The sequence below is a fragment of the Lagopus leucura genome, unplaced genomic scaffold (genome assembly GCF_019238085.1).
Source record: "Lagopus leucura isolate 7727_CA_CO unplaced genomic scaffold, USGS_WTPT01 Super-Scaffold_100157, whole genome shotgun sequence".
Classification (NCBI taxonomy): Eukaryota; Metazoa; Chordata; class Aves; order Galliformes; family Phasianidae; genus Lagopus; species Lagopus leucura.
In genome coordinates, this window is record NW_024962334.1 from 13,462,709 (window position 1) to 13,484,664 (window position 21,956).

Genomic DNA, 21,956 nt, shown 5'->3' on the forward strand with positions numbered 1-21,956 from the left:
TATTTTATTTTATTTTATTTTATTTTATTTTATTTTATTTTATTTTAAACATCTATATCTGTACAAGTCCTTGATGTAACCCCCTGTAGGTCTGCCTGGCACTGTAAGTATGCAGCCGTTCCCAAAGACTACATCTTTTAAGCGAGCTATCCTTCCACTAAGAGGCAGTATTGGCCTACCTTTACCAAATCACAGATTCTACAAAAATTAGGAAAGGACGCAGCGTGAAAACATGGCATCATAATTCCATCCAACTCTTAGGATAAGGCGGTAATTAATTCTTGTCACACTGGTGAATAGAGAGTGTTCCAATGACAACAAAATATGTGGGCAAGAGATGAATTAAAGACACTTACTGGATAGAGTTCATCATTGCACATGGCAGTAGTTACACTGCATTTGCTAGACATAAACTTCTCACTGCTAGAGAAATAAATTTTATTGACTAATTACAGCTGAATCAGTATTGACTAGACTCAAAAGAGAAGATACAAGAGAAATGCCAATGATGATGGTCAGTGAAGCTTTAAAGACATACTGACTCATAAAGTGAAAAAAATATATACCTTAAATGCTAGGATATTAGCAGTTGCACATGTCAAAATCAAATGGCGAATCTGAAATAGTTACTGCTAACTGGATCTTTGAAGAATTTCACAAATGTTTCTATCGCTTCAAGAATGGGCAATTCCTAATGACACAGGAAGATTTTCATTCTTCTGATAATATCAAAATAAAAGACAGTTACCCATCTGGATAGTAAGTCAGTCCAAGATCTTTATTTCAGACCATTTTTTGGTGAACCAGCACTATAGGAGCTGTAACAGAAACTGTTTATGGTTCTAGTAGTTAGTCAGCATCAAGACTACTGGAGTTGGATAGTACTAGGTCTTCTGTGTATAAATAACTTACATTTAGAACCTGGTTGTAATTTATGAGATTGTGCTGGGTGGAACAGAGAAGTGAGCCAGGTATCCATCTGGAGTAAGTACCAAAATAGTAGATCCTATGGTACCAAAATAGATCCTATGGTATCACTGTCATTGATACAGAACATCTCACTTCACTCAATATGTTGAAAATTCTCTTTAGTAATAAGGCAGGTAAGAAGGGGCATTTTAGTCCTTTCATTGAAAAAGCAAAGGAGTTGAGTCTCAGCTATTATAGAATTTTGGACTGCTGTTATGTATTGGCTCATTGATACAGTTCAGTGATGAATTCACAAATCAAGTGGTCTCCAAACAGTGAAAATATCTGAAGTCCATACTGTGTAGAAAAAGTTTATGAAGCTATCTGTCAGCCTTTGGACTGTGGGAATGACTGTTTTCAACGCTAGGCAGATGGCTCTGATCTCTTGCAGAGATCATATGCTCTGAGCTCTCAGACATACATATATGAGCTTATTGTTAGAAGCATCTGTCATCACAGACTTAATAAGGGTTTGCTCTTGCTTCTGCAGTGGGTCTTTCTATAGCTTAAAGAAAAAATATTTACCTTGGGACTTATTTATTTTTGTCTGTGAGATATCTGCTTGGCAGAATTCTTGTATAGAGCATAGATAAATCCTGCTCAGTAACATCAAATAAAAAGGCAGTTACTCACAGAGACTCAGAAAACTCATTGTAATCTGGAGTCATTCTTGTGCTAGAACTCTTATAAACTACACGCTTTGAGTAGAAGTGAAGGGGAATTATCCTTTGTTTTGTTTGAATATTTTTTGTTAAAAATATCTCACTGCAGTAGCGGAGAAAATGTTGTTGTCTACAGTTAAGTAAAGAATGCTATAAAGTAGAAATGCTTTTCTCTGCAGTGGCAATCATAACTGTTGAAAATAACCAGAAGACACTTGGTGACTTAGTTCTGCAAACTCTGTTGAAAATGATTAACATTATATTCATCATATAACAACCAGTGAGTAGTTAAATACAGAGGGATGTTCTGCACTCTTACAGGGTACAAAGTCATACCCTCTTTGTTTTTTGTCCATTTGTTTGATGATTTGGTCCAGCTGGGGCAGTTTAGCTGAGAAGAATGGAATACTTTTCCATGTTGCAGCAAGATGCAAATGAAAGGAGTTTTAGCGACTGGCTTGTATTCTTAAGTGTGGGATGATCTGAAAGCTTTCTGACTGACAGAAGGCTTGACTGATCTCAGTGTTTAAAAATCACATTCGTACAAAGATAAAACCTTTTTAACAGCATCAAGATATCTTTGGTGGGAGAAGACTGTTACACAAATTGTTGTTTTGATATAGCAGTGTAGTATACAACGAAAGCTGTTCTGGAATGTCAGTAGGGTTAGTAACTGTTACAGCGTTCCACTAAACACTGTAGTTGTGTCACTTGCCCTTAAAGACTGCCTTTTTTGCTAGTAGAATTTCCACTTACAGATAAGTGGGAGTCAGATCTTCATGATAATCCTTAAGATAATTCTGAGATCTCAGCAAAGTGTCAGCTCATTTTTAAATTCAATTTCAAACCTTCTACTTAAGACTAATTATCTGAAAATTATGGAAAAGGCTGTTTGTCTTTCTGGAATTTTCTACCTGTAAAAACACTGTGATCTCCTGAGTTTTCCATGTTTCATGGAGTTTTATATCTATAGATATCTGTGCTACTGAAGGAACTGAAAGACTTTAGCTTTAAAGCACTGGATGAAGGCATTAAAAATATGAAGCTTTGCCCCACACTTCTTGCTTATGATAAAAATAATAAAAATAATCCAGTGTCATTTTCTTTATTAAGCTGTGAATTAGAACAAAGATTTTGAGTTTGGCCACGAACGTACCTCTTTTGTCAGGATTTCACCATTCTCTTAGACATTTGAGCCAGTGTAACCAAGTGTAATTTTGAGAAAAAAATCACAGTATGTACATGCTGAACACTAGTTTTGACTGATCACAGAAATGCTATAAGATTGAGCCTAGACATCAGAACAGAGAGTCAACCTGATCATTAGGTAATATCTGAGCAAAAAAATGAGAAGTAGAAACTGATGAGGTAAAGACTGGAAAATGAGAAGCAGATAAATCCAGTACAGAGTCAAGAAAAGCAGGAGACAAAATGTAGGAATCCTGGAAGAGATACTGCTATGTGGAAGGAAAAATCAGTGACTGGTACTGACCAGGTGAAGAGAATGGTTTGCAGCAAAGAAAGGTGGTTGGAATCATAGGCCTAGAAAAGAAACATGTAGGAAGGAAGGCAAGCTCAAATGGAGACGTTACATCAGCAGCATAAGTTAAAGTTGGCCCACAAGTGCAGTATGTTGTACTCAGGCCTCATTGATTAGCTGTGGGAGACCACTGCAGCATGCTACTTTCATTCTATTTGTGTGCAGTACAGACAAATCCATAAATTTTGAGTCAGAAGTATCATTAGGCAAACCAATTCCCTGTGCATAGTATAAGTGATAAAATTTTGTCCAGATTTCTGCAACAAATTCTGCTCTAAACTCTGAATTAAAACATTGATTTGGAAGACTTCTGAGATTTCCTGGCTTGTGCATTATAGTCACAGCATGATAGCTTTCTGCTGACAGGGCAAAGGTTGATCCCAGACCAGGTGACTGAATAGCAAGGAATTTTTCCCACACATACTAACTACCAATATTTTTTCCCCCCAGGTATTTTTACTATCCAATAAAGAACTATCCAGCAAAAGAAGAGAACTCATAATTCTGATCAAAAGGTTCAGAACTGTTTCCAGTGAAGACAAACTGCCTGTATTTCAGCTGATGCTTCTGATTTCCGAACAGCAGAGTTTTGCTCATCAAACATCAACCTGAAGGGATTTCAATATTGAAAGTCTTCAAGAAACCTCATGATTTTTCAGGATTATACTTGTAACTTTAGCTTTGTTTACAGCATAAGCACTTTACAAAGAACACTGGGAAAAATGCTTCCAGGTTTATACATTAGGAGAAAAGCACAACTCCCAGAAGTACATATCTCCTATTTTTATATACTTATTAAAAATAGTTCTTGCATAGTTTCTGGAATACTAGTTCAAAGCCTGTAGCCTTATTCATGTCCATTATGTCTTCTATGGAAAGAAAAAAAGCTTTCTAATATCACCAGACAGAAAATATATGTAGACTCCCTGCATGAGAATTAAGAACAGATTAAATATCATCAGTGTGATTTTAATATTTAGAATTCTTTTCTGCTTACAATTGGATAGAGGCAAATTCTAATGCCAGTATGACATGTAAATAGCAGTTGGTGTAGCACCTGAATGTTCTGTTATTTTTAAAAATATTGTTTTTATTGCTGTTTGAAACTGTGTTTATTATATGTCAGTCAGGCATATTTTGTATAGATACATTTTATATATACATTCAATTATTAGCAGACTAAATTAAATACATGCTTTGCTGCTAATCAAAACTGTAGTACTTAAAAGCACTTTGAGAATTTCAACATTTATTCACTATATATTAGATGAGATAAAAATATCTCACTGCAGTAGTGGAGAAACTTTGCTGTTGTTGTTGTCTACAGTTAAGTAAAGAATGCTATAAAGTAGAAATGCTTTTCTCTGCAGTGGCAATCATAACTGTTGAAAATAACCAGAAGACACTTGGTGACTTAGTTCTGTTGAAAATGATTAACATTATATTCACCATATAACAACCAGTGAGCAGTTAAATACAGAGGGATGTTCTGCACTCTTACAGGGTGAAAAGTCATCCTCTGTCCTTCCTGTTCCAGTGTTTGTCTGTAACTATCAATTGCTAACTAGCATTAATTTCCTATCAATTCAAGAGTATTATTTCACCTTTAATGAATGACTTCAACATTCCAAATTGTGAAGCTGAGAAAAATGTCCCTCTTTTCATATACATGATGTGTAGAAAGTCATCAGGTACTGTATTTCCACTTACCTAATAGTGTAGTTGTGATAGCAAAGGTATATTAAATGCTGCTTTAGAAATCAAATTAAAAAGGCAAAGTTGGTCATGACATATTCTATGGTGAAGATACAGATAAAAGTGTTCTGAAGAAGGAAAATAGCATATGCAGTCCTTGTGGAATGGTTAATATAAAGGAGAAAAGACAGTTTTGTCTTCAGTCAAATATTCTCATTTTAGTAATTACCACCATTGCATGTCCTTTAATTATCTCCTACTTTCTTTTCTCCCTGTAGCTACTGGCACAGCTTATTCTAATCTCTTTTTATGAGTGTATCTCCTTATGCCTGTCTGAAGGAGAGTGCCACCTAATATAGTCAGTGATTGATGGTGACAGTGTGCCATGCCTACTACTTCATCACCACATCTTACTGAATACAGACCTCAACTTTAAATTATATTCTTTATGTCTACTTTTAGCCAGTAACTTCTATATGTCATCTGTTTTAATGACAAAAATTAAACATTGTATATGCAGTATCTAGGCCAAAATGAAAAAGAATGTTTTTACTCTGGGTATCCTCAAAACCAGTCATTTTCTACCTGGCAAATCTGAAGATAGCCATGGTATGATTTCCCGTTTTTTTAATGTATCTTTAGAAAGCTAAGGCAAACTCCTTTATATTTTGATGTAAGAAAGTACTTGGATGTTTTGCCTGACCAAGACATACAAGATACCACCAGTTAGTGTTTTCAAAATAATTTTATTTGCTGTAGATGGTGCACTTCTAGCAATGTTACCATTAAAAGGTCTGAAAATGTTAAATTGTCAGAATGTAATGAATGCACTAGAAATTCTCTGGATCTTATTCCAAGCGTGTTTTGAATTAGCATTGTTAAATTTTTGTCAAGATATGTGTGGTAGCATAGCATTCATTCATACTTTATGAAATAATTTTTCTTTAGAAACAGAATGACTCCCATTTGTTTCTTTTAGTATATTTGGAGTGCTGTTAACATTGAAGCAAATTTGTGTTCATTTTTAACTGTTAAAGATAGAGTACTAGATAGTGGTCAGCAGAACAGAAGCTTCTTCCAAATAACAAGACTGGATGTGGATGTGTGGTGTATACAGCTGGACCTGCCATGACAAATGAAAGCAGAGAATCTTTGGTCTTCTCTATGCCTTCGGTGGAGTTCATATTTTTTTTCCCCTGGTTGCAACTGAATTGACATTCTGGCTACCATAGAAAAGAGCTGATTTTTTTTACTTCAACATTTCTGTGCTTCTTGAATTATCTAACTTTGTCTCATTCTAGTTATTGGAGATGGTTTGGGATATATATATATATATATACCAGATCAAGATTAAGACAAAAGCAGGGTCGAATGTTGTCCAATTGGTTTATTACAAATTCTAAGCAGTTAAGGAATGATGGGAAGGTGAGGAGATTAGAAATGGTAAAGAGAGAAATTCTAGTGAGTGGGTCACCATCATGGGTCCAGTGGTGCCGTATTGGTCTGTAGTGGGCTGCAGGTCAGTCAGCAACATTTTGTTGACCTGTGTGTCTGCAAGTTTCTTGGAGAGGGTATCCATTCTACTTCTGAACTCTTCAGGTTTTTATCCTCTTTGTTCTGCTCTTGTGCACCTCTGGTTGCTTGGGACAGCAGCTCATGATCCCCACACAGGGTGATCTGCAGTGATCATGTAGCAATCAGGTGTCTGCCACCTGGCAGGCTGTTGGGCATGAATACTGACTGCATGGTAGTCACTTTCTCTAAAACAACTCTAGAAGTCAGCCTGACCTGCAAACATCAGCCGAGAGTCAATTCTTTCTGGTCACTCAACCACACTATTTCCTCCTTCCGGCTTGATCATGGTCTCAGGTGGGTCACTGAACAGTCTTTGAGACAAGAATGCTTTCTCTCAACTTCTCACAAACCTACAGCTATTAACTACTCTTTGATCTTGTGCTGTTACTGATTTTAAAACCAACAGTTTGGACAAATTGGTGTAATGATAAGGAAAATGGCTGCATTAAAATGGTATAATGCATCTCACTTGACCCTGTGTATCACTGTGCGTACCACCAATGCTATCAAGGGTCAGTGTTGCTAAATGAACCCACATGGTTATTATATTGCTCTGAATAGTGCTGAAATGAATCATTTGATTGCTTCCAAACTGGAAATGGGGATTTCTTAAAAACAAATATTCATGAAGAACTATAGAAGTAATTTAGTGATGGTAAATACAAAGAATACTGCCTATGTTGGCTAGTTTGTGAATTCCTATTCTCTTATGACATTTTCTTATAAATAAGAATTTACAGATATTGTTTGGGCATAATTTTGTGAAAATGAAATATGTGTGCATCATTAGATTTAAACCATATATACACTGCAAATGAGATTTTCTTAGTACATTGTATTTGTGATGCAATGCTACCTGCAAAGAACAGCAAGCAGTTCAGAGAATTTTTATTCATCTTGATCTCTCTTTAAGGCCCTTAAAATAATATACATGAGATGCATGTCACTGAATTCTAACCCATGTATCTCTAATACTGGCACTTTTGTTTTAGTTTGAAAACAACAACAAAAAAAGGGCAATTAACTGCCAAAGAAATTTATTTGTGTTAGCTATTAATTACTTAATGGCTTTAATAAATAGATATTTTCTGCTGATAATCAGGGCATGTTGTATTTTATGTTGTTTGCGAAGTAACAAGCAGTTCTGCCATGAATAATTCCTGTATGGCTAAATTCTGTATAGAAAATACACATATAGCATATTTAGGGAAAGACAAAAAACAAATACAAGTTGCCCAGTATCAGCAGAAAAATTTGAGAGCGTGACTTACGGCTCTCAGGTTCCAATCCAATGCATAACTTGTGTCCTTCAAAGTGTGTATCTTTTATTTTCTTGTATGCTTTAATCTTTAATGTGACCTGTGCAAAAATGAGAAAAAACAGGTGTAGCTGTAATTATTTAACTACTTGAAAAATGTTCCATGACTCTTGCTGCTAACAGTGTTGAGGGCACTGTACTAATTGTACACAGCTAACTTTTGGTTATTTGTGAGTTAATCTAAAATGTAGCTTATACAGGCATATCCTTCCATTTTCTGGCAGCCATTTTCAGGCTGCAGTGAAGTACCTGTGATTATGTAGTGTTCTGCTTTCTATTGTTCATGCTTTTGCCTTCTTTTTCTAGTCATCTAATTGCAAATTCATTCTCAGGAGAATGCATTCTCAGAATGTCATGCAGCCTGATTTACGTATCTTCTGCTCTATCTGACTCATTTCTCAGTCCTCTGTCATATTCCTGAATAATCAAATGTTGACAGTACATAAAATAATGAGTTTTATTCCATATGGGAATTCCTGGTAACAGTCACAAAATAACATATGTAAAAGATTGTATTTCTTACAGACACTGTAACTTACAGAAGTACTGCCTCATTATTGGTATTTCATATCAAGCAATTTGGCAACTAGCTCATGGACTTACAGAATTATGCTAATTAAAGAAGAAAGGCCAATCACACTCATTGTTAAAACCAAGAAACTCTTTGTGTCGACTTTCTCAAACTCAATAATATACACATTTCTACCATGTCTGTAATTTGTGGGAAATTCTAGCCTGCTTTTGGGAAGAACTGGCAATTAGGAATCTCAGGAGAGGTGAAAGGAGAAAACCACTTGAGAATTTTCATTTTGACTGTATGAAGTAGCCATGAATTTGCATTTAAAATCTTCAGATCTGAATGTTACGTTGTTCAATTTGACTACAAAAACAGCAATTGGAAACAAAAAGTCTTCTGAGTCCTTTTGTTTCTTAACTTTGAAGGGAGCTTAATTATTCAAATCCTCTTTATTCTGCTGTTCTTAACAGTAGACGGTGAGGTCCACAACAAGAAACTACTCATTTACAAATATTTGACATCTGAGTCCTCAAATTCCCTGTGAAACTGAAAACTTGCATCTATTAGAATTTTGATTCCTTGATTACACAAAACTGCCATGTTTTGCCCTAACCTTTTCCTAGTTTCAAAACAGCTCCAGTATGTTTTTAATTTCACCAACTACAACATGTTCCTTGACTTATTCTGCAATTGGACTTACTCAGTTTTGCTCAGAACTTCGATGTATCGTTAGCTACAGTACCATCTTTTGTCTGCCTCCATGTCCATTGGTATGTTACACAAATGTAGATGGTGTTGGGAGTTTGTCTCAGCAATGAAATCGGTAGTCTGTTACGCTCAAGGTCTTGTTTATGGAAAGAGGCAGTAGAACATTTTTATATGTTTGTGTAGAGATATGTATATACATAGAGAGAGAGCATCACGTTTTTTTTATTTCTACAGTTGAAATCTTAGCAATCTAACTCAAGAATCATTGTTAATCTAAAGCTGGTACAGAAAAAGAAAAAATGAATAAGAATTCAGGTAAAATTGCTTTGCAAAAGTTTCTTCTCATTTTGAGGGGGTTCTGCCACCCTCTCACTGCTTCTGTGTTTCAGTGGTTTAATCCTGTTGGGGATGTTACTATGAGCTGTCAACATCTGAGCCCCATGCCCGGAGGAACATGATATTCATATTGATGTCTCCTTCCTCCTCATTCTAGGATTTACCACTAACAAGCTTTTATATCTTTGCTATTTCTTCATTATCATTGAATTATTGATCAAAGAGAGAAACACACCTGGTCAGTTAAAGAAGTCATGGGTACACCAAGTAAAATAAAGGTGTAAGCAGATCAAGACGTGTTCAGACAAAGCAAGCCTGAGAAGTCTTGCAAATTCAATGTGAAACTTGTGGCCCGTAATTAGCAATGGTACAACTGTATTTCGGAATTATAGGATTACAGCTTTAAGAACTTTTTAAAATGCACTGATGTTTGCCTATGTAGCCTGTATACTGCTCTTAATGCACTCAGAAGGTTTTTAACATGCTAGAAATATTCCTATGCATCTGAAAGGAAGGCGTGGTCAGTATGCTTACAAATGCGTGGTCAGTAGGGCCTGGCTGATGCATGATCAGCTACATTCTTTTGAAAAGAGGCAGTGCTTTTGAGCTTGCCAAAATGTGCATTGCTGTTTCTGACTGTGACTATGTGGCTGAATAAGTGGGGAGTTTTCTTTCGGAGCAGCAAACTGCCATGGTAGAATAAAAAAGAAAAAGCTAAAAACAGATCTATTGTGCAGGAGAGAAAATGATCTTCTTTGCCAAATAAGTGATCTGAATACTGAGGACTTGATGCCTGTGTGTCTGGTGCAGCCTGTGCTGCAGTGTTAACAGATGGGAAGAGAGCACTGTCTTTGTGAACTGGACAGAACACAACCTTCCACTGCTGTCTTGCAGCCGTCCACTGGGCATCTGGGCTCTTTCAGAGTGGGGCTCCCTAATAAACTATTCAACTTCTAGCCGCTGAAAAGTGCATGGTCATTATGAAGAAATACTATCGGAGGGCTGTAAGCCAGATGATCTTCCCTTTAAGCCTACTTACACTTCTTATCTTTTCTACCTGATCCTCAGGCAACATAGGGATGGAAATGGCCTACAGGATACCTTTCTAACTGAATTTCTTCAACAGCATAACACATATTTGTTCTACAAATTCAGCTCTATCTTCATAAATTCATTGAAATGATGCATTCAATTTCCCTCATTTAGAAAGATTTTTTTTAACAACATTTTAATAAACAGTATCTGGATTTGGAGATTTACATTTCTTCAAATTGATCATAATGATTCATTCTTCTCAGGTCACAATACAACGGAATTATACAGGATGATGAATGTTGGCATGCCATGTCAGCCTGACGTAGTGGGTCTAAGTGCTCTGGCCCAGAGCGGATGACACAGCATCTGCCTGGAGGTTTATGTATCTACTATCTGTTGTGATTCATTTGTGGTTCAAATCCAGCAAGTAAAAATAAACTAGAGGGAAGGAATGCCAAGCAGAATAAGGAATGACCAACTTTTCACTTCTCAGCAGTGTTGGTGGTATGAGCGGTCCTCTTGTGAAGTTCTCCAGGAGCCAGCAGCACAATAAACCACAGAGATTTTTGTAAGTTCTACAATGCAATTTTTTAGTCTTAAATTATGCTGTGCTGAAAGAATAATTTCTTCAATTACTTTTGTATTGCAGACATAGGCATAAAATAAATGAGGGAGGTGTAGCACTCTGTAACTACGGACAGCTATTTTTAAAGATATTTTCAGTCAGTCTGAAATTAATGTTGACCTTTCTGTCGTCTTTCTTTGTCTGGGACAGACATTCCCCATGCTCCTTTACATACAGTTTGAATATCCTTTCAGTTTGAATGAAGAACCCTGGCAGTCAGTTAGAACTTTGCTTTCAGTGACCTGCCCATTTTCTTCAGAAAGAGCTTTTCCTGAGAGTTCATCGTTAATTGATGATACACGGAGTGTAATTTTGTATTGAATAACTACACAATGGATGCAAATAGATGTTACTGATATGAAATAGTAACGGACAATGGTACTGTGTTCCTGTACAGGAAAATCGACAATGAACATATTTTCCTTGTCTTGCTCATAGTTAAAATTGACTGATGAGAGATTTGCTGGTGGAGATCAGTGGGTATAAAATTTTTCCTTCTGTTAGGAAATTAACATTGCATCAGATTCCCTAGGTGAAACTGAGTCTACTTGACAGAGCACAGTTGTTGGACAACTATTGAAAAGGTCCAGTAAATGCAAAGTACAGCAATAATAAATCAGCTGAAATCACTATACATAATGAAACGTCCTTCTTTCTAAATTGAGGAGATATAGATTTGAAGGCTGGAGTATCCAGTGGATATTGCAACAGAATCGGTTAAATGGTTGAATGGTCATAGCCAGGGAGTTGTTGTCAACAGCTCTGTGCAGACGGCGGCCAGTCACAAGTGATGTCCCCCATCGGTCATGGGGCTGGTACTCCTCCAAATCTTTATCAATTATACAGACGATGGGATTGAGTGTACTCTCAGCAAGTTTGTGAACAACACCAAGCTAAGTGGTGCAGTTGACACAACACAAGGAAGGGATACCATCGAAAGGGACCTGGACAGGCTTGAAAAGAACGTCCATGTGAACTGAAGGAGATTAAACAAGACAAGTGCAAGGTGTTGCACTTGAGTTGGGACAGTCTCAGATAGAAGTACAGACTAGGAGATGAACTCATTGAGAGCAGCCCTGAGGAGAAGGAGCTGGAGATCCAGGTGATGAAAGGCTGGATATGAGCCAGCAGTGTAATCTTGCAGCCTCTGAAGGTCAACTGGAGGGCTGCATCTGAAGAGTAGTGGGCAGCAGTGTGAGGGAGGGGATTATTGTCCTCATGAAGCCTCAGCTGGAGTACTGTGTCCAAGCCTGGGAGCACAGGAACGGTGCAAAGCTGCAAGATCACATCCAGAGGAGGGGACATGAAGATGATCAGAAGGCTGGAGCACCTCTCTTAACAAGAAAGGCTGAGGGAGCTGGGCTTGTTCAAGTTGGAGAAGAGAAAGCACCTCATTGCAGCCTTCCACTACTTGAAGGGAACTTATAAGCAGGAGAGAGACATATTTTTACACAGGGAGATAGAGATAGGACAAGGGGGGAATGGTTTTAAACTAAAGAGAGAAGATTTAGGTTAGCTATTAGGCAGAAATTATATACCTAAAGGGTGGTGAGGTGTTGGCACAGGCTGCCCAGGGATACTGTGCCTACCCCATCCCTGGAGGTGGTCAAGGCCAGATTGGATCGCCTTGTGTTCTAGTGGATGGCACCCTGCTCATGACAAGGGGGTTGGAAACTAAGTGATCTTTAAGATCCCTTTCAACCTAAGCCATTCTATGATTTTATAATTTTGAATATCTGATCAGGCTATCTTTGTACAATTTCTTTTGTAGGGCATAAGAGCTCCCATCCTCAATAAGTACCAAAGAGAGAAGCCTTATTCTTACCAAGAATAGGAATGTATTATTCTCCTTTGTGATTTTCTGGACCCTGTGGCCTTTGCCTTGTTGGATCTAGCACTGAAGTCGCACACACTGAACAGGGATACATTGCTCTGAAATCTGGGTATCAAAGGATTCTTACAGGAAAAGGATACTAGCACTTTCTTCTTACAAACATAATTTAGAAAAATATGAAATACTTCTGCAGTGGTGAGCAAACACCCAGCATGCTGACACTACCCTAGCAAGTACTCAAGAGAGCTTGCTTTGTTGAAACTACTGCTATAAAAGAATTTTTGTTTTCTTAGAATTATTAATAATGGATAATGTCAATATAAATCCAAACTCTGCTCAGCTGTTGTGGTATCTGAGCTTTAATTCTGATTTTAAATAAATTTTTAATCTTTTATTTTTGTGATTATTTGACTTTTGTTTCGATTGTTTCATGTATTCTTGTCTTGTTTTTGTCTGCTCATGGAGAGAACAGACAGCATACTTACATGAAGAGGAGAGACGCATTTCCTCAGGCCACTTTCCAAGGTTTGCTCTTTGAATTTGTGTATTTCTCTGTAGCTACACTGTTCTTTTATACATTACAGAAAGATCTAGTGGGTATTCTTAGTTCTTCAGCCAAACATCCTTGACAACATGCAGAATCTTCTCTTTAATGAAAATGGGTTACCCATCATTTTAGAAGGTGGTCACCCTGTCTGTTCTCATTCCTATTTAGTAAGAATGCACACTACAAATGCTCACTGCTTGCTACTTGAAAGAGAAAAGCCCAGTGCATTGCATTCACATAAATGTAAAAAAATATGTATATTGAAGGGTATCCTAAAGCATGTTTCACCATTAGTTAAACCATAATCTGGTTTAAATGTCCTTACCAATAGTGGCTAACACCCTCTAACTTTGATTCATTTGAATGTTTATTTTAAAAAAACCTTTGGATTTGTTGGGTGCTTTACTATTCTTTTATATTTTAGGAAGTTTTTTTAACTATTTTTTTCCATTCTGTTTTAGAAGAAGATGAAGATTTTTAATGTCTTCACTGGAATGAATTGGAGGAGGAGGGAAGAAGACTAGGAATCATTACTGATGATTTGAAATTTCTTTGTGCATCTGAGAACCTAGCAGTATCAATTCTGTTCAAATGGGACAAGGCAATTGTACTTTTGTAGTACTTGAGAGAACCTACTAGTAGTTTGCGTTCCCGTACAACTTTTCATTTAAGGCTCTAAAGTGCTTCACAAGCAATAATGAAGTAAATCTCAGCACCCAACAAAGTAAAGATTAGGATCTGTGTTTTACAGATACAAAACATACAATGTAGAGGAGCTAGAAATAACTCAGATTTTTACCCGTGGACCAGAACTGTGGTGGCAGTTTTTGTAGAGTGAAATACCTCATATCTTAGATTCTTGCAAATTGGATGTAAACCTATTTCACTCCAAGCCATTTGACTGGCTCTTAGTTCTTTGATTTGTACTTTAGCCATTGAATCATCTTTTTTATTTTTTTTCCTCACAAAATACTTATAAGAATAAATAAATCCTCATGACTACTTACTTGCTTGAAAATTTTTTTAGCTTATTATATCCTAAGGAAATTTTTGATAGAGAAATTAATATTGTGAGGAAAACATGTACAAAAATTAATAATCAAGATTTTTTTTTATTGGTGGCTATTTATTTTTATGAAACTGAAAACAATCAACAAAGGGGAAGAGAATTGTTACCATTCCAGAGTAAAAGGGAGAGAAATATTTCCCATGATCTGCTAAAGAACTGACTGAAGTAAGATTGTTATTTTTTTACAAACCAGTGTTTTAAACAGAAGTAGAATGGCAAAGTAGTCACATCTGTGCTGAAGACAACAAATTTAGTGTAGTAACAAGACCTTTTGTATTTCTTTCTTGACTTCATCATTTAAGATTTTTTGTTATTGTGGCATTTTTTTTTTTTTGGTCAATGTCCCTTTTTTTCCTCTCTATTTTTTTGGTGTAATTACGTGTGTGTCACTGTTATAATTTTAGAGATATCACAGGAGGCATCTGGAAGCATTCAGCTCTGGTGATACTGTAGGAAAGCATTTTGAGTGGTGCTGGAATGTATGTAGGGTGCAGGTCTGCTGTCTTCTACCTGAGCTGCTTGGAAAACCATTGGTACATTGCACTCATTTGTTGTTTCTATTGAAGAATTGTAAGTTATTCATACTTGGAATCAGAAGTTAGAAAATTCATGTCAGATATTCTTTCACCCTTATTTTTCAGTGCATGACACGTGAAACAGGCAAGCAAAAATATCTCCAGTTTTACTCTCTTTTTGGCAGTTCACAGTTACTGCACTATACTGCGTTTCTTGCACACACACCTCTGCTTTCTCATCTGGCTGTACTTTTCCCTCTCAAGCTCTTCCTACCATTACTTTCAGATTGGTTATTTCTCAGCTAAAAATCTTTGCATAATTCTTCTTTCTAAATGTTTGGAATATTGCTTATTTGGTTGAATTAGATGTATAGTACTTACGTTACAGACTCAAAGACAGTTCTGTTCTCTGTTAGCCAGAAAGGCATATCAGGTGGACTCAAAACCCTGCCGACATTTATACATATTAAAATTCAGGGTTATTACTCACAGAATTTGGGGATGTAACTAAGCTTTATTGGCGCTTGGTGTAGCATGAGCTTTTATTTATGCCTTCTAGAAATGTAAGGTAGGGATATAAATGCTAACCTTCCAGCTGCTTTGGATTTTGTTTACTTGCTAATACTAGTTGATTATATTAACAGTAATGTCCTTTTAAGTGTTGACTTTCTACAAATATCTTCTAGCTCGTTAGCATGTTCCTCAGGTGCAAATGTAATTATGCCTTTTAAACACATTTAGATTTTTTTTTTCCTGTTTTTGATTCTAGACAGTATAATTTGCTTCCTGCTTATTAGCTCCTTTATTTAATATTCTTCAGCCTGAAACATTCCATGACAAATGCGTTGAAAGTGAGTTTTAATATATTTCAGAGACTTAATAGGTATTAATAGAGCAACAACACTCCCACTAATAAGCAAAAACTGGATCTGTAGCTTTACATCTTATAAATTACAGCCAGTGTAGTGAGAGCAGACAGCACTGAGAGATCATCTGAACATTAAAGAAATTGTGACTGCAATCAGGACATCTGCCAAAACTATATTCAAAGACATAAAAGGTCTTCTTCCAACACGCTTCTTTTGCTGCATGCATTTATACAACCCCTGATATCTTCATCTGTCAATACTTAATTGAATTAAGTATTTTAAAGTGTAGCCAGAAGGATAATTACAACAGGAATACCAGATAAAAATACAACAGAATATACTCACTCACTACAAGAAAGATATTGAGGCCCTGCATTGTGTTCAGAGAAGGCCAATGAAGCTGTGAGGGTCTGAAACACAAGTCTTACCAGAAGCTACTGTGAGAGCTGGGATTGTTCTGTCTGGAGAAGAGGAGGCCCAGGGGAAACCTCCTTGGTCTCTACAACTGCCTGAAAGGAGACAGTGCCCAGGTGGGGGTCAGCCTCTTTTCCTGTATAATTGGTGATAGGATGAGAGGGAGTGGCCTCAAGTTATGCTAGGGGAAATTCTGGTTGGCTATTGGATAAACTTTTTCTCAGAAGGAGTGGTAGTGCAATGGAGCAGGCTGCTCATGAAGGTGGTGGTGTCACTGCACCTCAAGGTGTTTGAGAAACGGGTAGGTGTTGCACTAAGGACATGGTTACTAGGCATGGTGGGGTGGGTTGACTTGATGATCTTAGTGGTCTTTTCCAACCTTAATAATTCCATGATTTGTTATTTTTTGAATTCCCATGGAGGATTGCGTTTAACCTCTTTTTGTAAATTTATTCTTTTTCTGCCAGTTTCATAGGTGAGCTTTTAATGAGCACCTATAATGAGCTAAATACAGGTTTTGCTATGTGATAGATGGCAGCAGAGGGGCAGTCTGGCAGAATGATGTCTGACATGAAAGCGCATAAGAAGCAAAGGTAAGAATACCTCCAGACAGAAAAAATAACACCTGCAGACCTTCATCGACTCTTGCTGAATATTTATAGAGATCAAACAGTGGATGTGAACACAGTGAAGTAGTGGGTGGGGAAATACTATGAAACAATGAGTCACCTTCACTGTGCAGGCTCTTGTTTATCAACAAAAAAAATGCACAACTTATGGTGGTGACTATGTTGAAAATCAGTGTTGAGAATTTGCTCTATCAAGTGGTTAGTGTGCTCTTTGTATCTGCTGTATTTTCCAAGGAAATAAATGGAAAAAGGTGTTACTTTCAGAGCAATTTGTGTATTAGTTACAGCAATGATATTTAGCTTTGCCCCTGTCCTGGCACAGTAGGATTGCTCATAAAGCTTAAGTGACTCTGGGAACTTGTAAACGATCTACAGTCTTTCATTAAATTAAAAATTGCTTAACAATTTTGTACATAAACTCTAACAGAGTGGTTAATGTCAGAATATTTTGAATGAATTTTCTCTATTTGTTTTGTAGGAAATTGTCACACAGTTCTCAGTTCATCTAAGTACAGAGCCTATTTTACTGGTTGAGGATAGTAAAATTTATTAGTTCGTGGTCATTTCAAAGAAAAAGAGCTTAAAATATGATTGGTGCTCTTAAGAAGCCAGGAATTTGTATGAATACTAAAGCTCAGGAAGCTAAAGGCAGATGAAAAGCAGCATGTCGTATTAAATGCTTCAGAACTCTTATGCCAAATGATTATTGATAGAATACTAAGATTGGAGCTCGAATTCATCAGATAAAATCACATTTGAGTAGTTACAGAGAAATAACCTGCTGTGGCAAGTTGAAAGTAGAACTGTGTCGTTAAGGGCAGTGCTTTATTGGTCTAAACACCAATGATACAAGAAGTTGTGCAATGGTAGATGAAAGATGTATCAAGAGGTATGTGAAGATACTTGTACTCAGTTGAGGAACCATGCTGAAAACTTGCTGGGCAGAAAGAGTGGGAGAACAGTTAGATATTAAAGAGAATGACATTGACCAGAGAACAGGTTGTCAGCACAGTATCTTGAGATAAACGATATGTGAGAAATGGAAAAATCAATCAGAAGAAGGAAAAGAACAAGCTAAGGCAGAGTAAATGGAAATGTAGCAAAAAGTGACGACATGAAATGTGGCATAGAATTACAAGCTGCGGAAAGGGATTATAAGTAAACTCTGAAACAGAGACACTACCCAACCAAGCAAGCATATCACCATATTTGATACTGTGGATTTACAATATAACATTAAGTAATAGATTAAACCATTTTTCTCTACTTTGAATTCTGCAGTTTTTAAGATGTGTAAGCAGAAGCCCTAAGAAAATTAAGAAGCCGCATCCAGAAGAACACAATCCATCAAATGCTATTTTTGTACTTTTTAAATTTGTACATGTGTTCTGGAACAGTAAATAAATATTTCCTGGTTAGAAAATGCTAAAAATGGTATGGGTAGATATTTTCAGAGTCAAGTTTTTGTAGTTTAATGATGAGAATTGGAAAGAAAGGAAAAGTAAGACATTAAAAGCCTTCAAACCACATAAGTTGATAGCAGCTGTGAAGAAAAACTGCACAGGAGATAAAATAGCATCACATGCTAACATAAAGGCAAAGAAACTGAATATCTTTCTGGAGAGCTTTAAACAAAACAGAAGCATCAGATTTGAGTCCTCCAGGCATTATTCTTACTAGTGCTAATTTTTGCTCCTATTGTTGTTTAATGTTTTTGAAGTTGTACGTTCATGCTACTGAGATGAGTTCAGCAAAATTACTGCAATTCAGAAATATTTTAACATACAAATTTTTATCACACTGTGAATTATTCACAGTCCATTTAATTCAGTGTTCAGAGTGCAGCCTACTACAAATCTGATGGCTTTTTTTGGTGGCTACTTCAGTTAGACTTCCACTAAGACCTTGGCTACAGTCCAAAGTAAGTCTATGTTGATGACATTTAAGCCCCGCTGGTATAAATAATCATCATGCAACAACTGATTCAATGCTCGAGTGAGAAGTTCATCCTTATGACGTGTGTACAAGGAGAAAGAGGAAAGTCTTCTGCACATTCAGCAGAAAAAAAATCAGCATACCAGTAACTTGTTGCCTATATTGAATTTCACCTGCCTCAGAAGGTCTCTGTTCAGTAAAAATACTCCTCATCAGTTTAGGACTGTTTCCATGAAAACAGAACCTCTGAACATTCAAGTTCTGTTTGCCAGGAGGCAATCAATGCATAGTCTGTTTCAAACTCTCTGACACAGGATTTGTTTTTTTTTTCCAGTGTGCTTCCTACAAAAGTTTTCTTGCACTGTAAAGCCTCTGCAGTAGAGATAAGGCCAGACCCAGGCTGCTGAACAAATCAGAAAAGGCATTTTTTTCAGCAGGAAGAAAGTTATAGTTGTGAATTTTAATCCAGATCTGCATCTCTATCTGGAAGCTTGAATCTATCTCTACTTTACATGCATTAATAGTCACAATACCTGAAAAGATTAATATTTCTTCAGGACAAATGAGTTTTGGTGGTTTCTTTGCTTGGCTTTCCTTCGGAGAACAACTGACTGTAGCAGACTTTCGTAGCTTGCTCACAAGAAAGCTTTGCTTGGGTGTGTGACCCTGTCGACAACTGTCAAGAACATTGCTGCCATTTGTCAATGCCTTAGATGCTTCATTTCTGAATGTTTTGCTGTGAGCTGGTTATTGAACTTCTACTGCTGCCAAGAGATCAGTGCTCTTGAAACTGGTGACACAGACAGACGCCTGTCACCTGTGCACTGGGGAGCATAGAGCCTAACAGGCCATGAATGATCTGAATGCTTAAATGAGCAGTGACAATCATAAAGAGCTGGCTGCGGCAGGCAGGATTGGGAGCTCTGGAGCATGTAAGGGCCTTTTCCTCTGGCAAAAACAAAACTCTGAAAGTGAGAAGCACTCTTTGTGCTGCAGTGGTACCCAAGAGACTGATTCCTCCTCTGTACTTTCATTATTACAATTAACATAAAATCATGTCTGTAACAAGATTAGCATTTTATGTGTGCATGTGGCATCAATTTGCCAAGACCCACAAGTAAGCATTTATATTAGAAACTAATTGTTTTCATTTGAGAAGTCTGAAGAACTACTAGCAAAATTAATCATTTGAAATTTGACATAATTCAATAGTAATTAGATTCAATAATCAAGAGGATGGGTTGAACCCTCATCTGAGTGTTGCTTGCAGGTTAGGTGGTTTCTGTGAATCTGGCAATACTTGGTGTAGATACACCTTGTAGTACAGTCTGTATGTCTTCATTATTGAGACTGAAAGAATGGCATGAAAACCTTGCTTGGAAATCAGGACATAAGAGGGATGATGCACGTGGTGGTGCCATGGAACAACTGGGGTAGTGAACCACAGAGCATGGAAGCATTTGCATAATCTGTAGGTTGACCTGCGTTTTTAGACATGCTGCCTCCAAATTAGCTGCCTTAAGAGTGGCCTCAATAGAACTAGAATGATTGGGATGAAGTCAACTTTAATCCTGAAGGAGGCCCACCTAGGTCAGAATTAGAACCCTGGAGAGATGGGAACTTCTCAGTAATTTTTGCACTTGTTCTATGGGTAAAAGGAGGTTCCCTTGGCATCCACTTAACACATTCTATAAGCTTTCCATCAGTTTGAGAAGTAACTAAGAATAGTATGTGCCAAGATAGCAACAAGGTGAAAAATCAGGTTCTTTCAGTGAATTTATTAATTTTACTACAAGTATTGTTACTTCAGCTGTCACCATGGTATCTAAATAATTTCCAGCAATATGTTAACATGTGTGAATAATCTGGCATGAAAGATTGTTTCCTTCTTTTCATCCCGAGAAAGAATAGAAAGAATAAATGGAAATGCAGTTTTTGTAAAAAGAAGTATACATAAAATATCATGTAACAATATAGAAATACAGATTATGTATTAGAATGTATCTGTATATACACATGTATACATTTTCTGAGGATTTCTCAGGCTTTGAGAAGGAATTGTTGTTTAAGGAAATCATCAAGCACAATGAAAAATTTATATATGAAACAAAGATGTCTTGACAGCAAATATCCAGCCATCTACATGACCAATATCCAGACTGAGGCTATGGGCTAGATATTTTTTAAAGGAAAGTAGAAAAAAAGTGGGCTCTGCTTATGCAATGCAAACCAATTTAAGACTTTTGAACAGTATGGAATGAATACAGCTTTGCATTAATCTTGTGCCTGTTAGTGAAGAAGAGGTGTTTGTTAAGTATGGCAGTAAAACTTCCAAGAGAAAAGAACACTAGGCACTACCAGTGGTCTAACACTTAAAGCTAATGTTTTCATCAAATGATTTTCTTTTTAATGATAACTCATTTTTACTTCCCAAGAGTATGGAAAATGTTATATACGTGGATACAAAACTTCATGGTTGTCTGTTTAGGATACGAATGGGAAAACAAAGAATAACTGGTTGTATGAGTTTTCAGTGTGTGTATGTTTGTGACTGTGCACAACAGAGGTAAAACAGGAAGAAAAAAAGAATCTAAATGTGTTGGAAAATGACCAAGATGAACAGGAGAACATGCCAGCTGCTTGTTTTGTTGCTGTGGGAATATCTGATATCCTGCAGTTCCCTAGAAAATTACCTGGCTTTTTTTTCTTTTATCAAATTTCATACAGCAAAACTGAAACTGAAGGACTACTGAGTGTAACAGGTATTCAAACCCAGTCATCTCCAACTCTCCTGCTACCAAATCCAGTTTTAGAAGACTGCCAGACATCAGAAAGACACAAACTATTTTCTATTTTTATTTTTTCTTTCCTAGAATATCCCTTCAAAGAAAACAGAATTTTATTTAAGGCACAAAATATTTCTTCCGTTTCCTAATGCTCTCCTCTGCCAGCAAAAAAATACTGAAGGTGCAGATGTGTGAGCGAGTTTTCACATTTCAAGAGACGTTGGGTAGTTTCCCAATGTCCACTCTGTTCTACACTAAAACTTAAATTTTATGAAATAGGTATTTATCTAAAATCTCTCTTGGACTCTATAAAATATGAGAGAATGGATTTCTGATTCCCAGAAATCTGATAGGCTCAGCTACCAAAGATGGAGCTTA

At 36.8% G+C, this 21,956-nt stretch overlaps 1 protein-coding gene and 1 long non-coding RNA gene across 2 annotated transcripts in view; one reads left to right on the forward strand and one right to left on the reverse strand.

Annotated features, from left to right (window-relative positions):
* Positions 1-4,305, forward strand: part of NEK10 (NIMA related kinase 10) — an 84,370-nt gene extending 80,065 nt beyond the window's left edge. Inside the window, exon 36 of the mRNA XM_042889176.1 lies at positions 3,622-4,305. Within this exon, the coding sequence (XP_042745110.1) occupies positions 3,622-3,673 (52 nt within the window). The 3' untranslated portion in view covers positions 3,674-4,305. The remainder of the gene's footprint in view (positions 1-3,621) is intronic.
* LOC122189801 overlaps positions 1-19,423 on the reverse strand; it is a 29,442-nt gene extending 10,019 nt beyond the window's left edge. Inside the window, exon 1 of the long non-coding RNA XR_006181974.1 lies at positions 19,326-19,423. This is a non-coding gene — a long non-coding RNA (uncharacterized LOC122189801). The remainder of the gene's footprint in view (positions 1-19,325) is intronic.
* Positions 19,424-21,956: the final 2,533 nt, after the last annotated feature.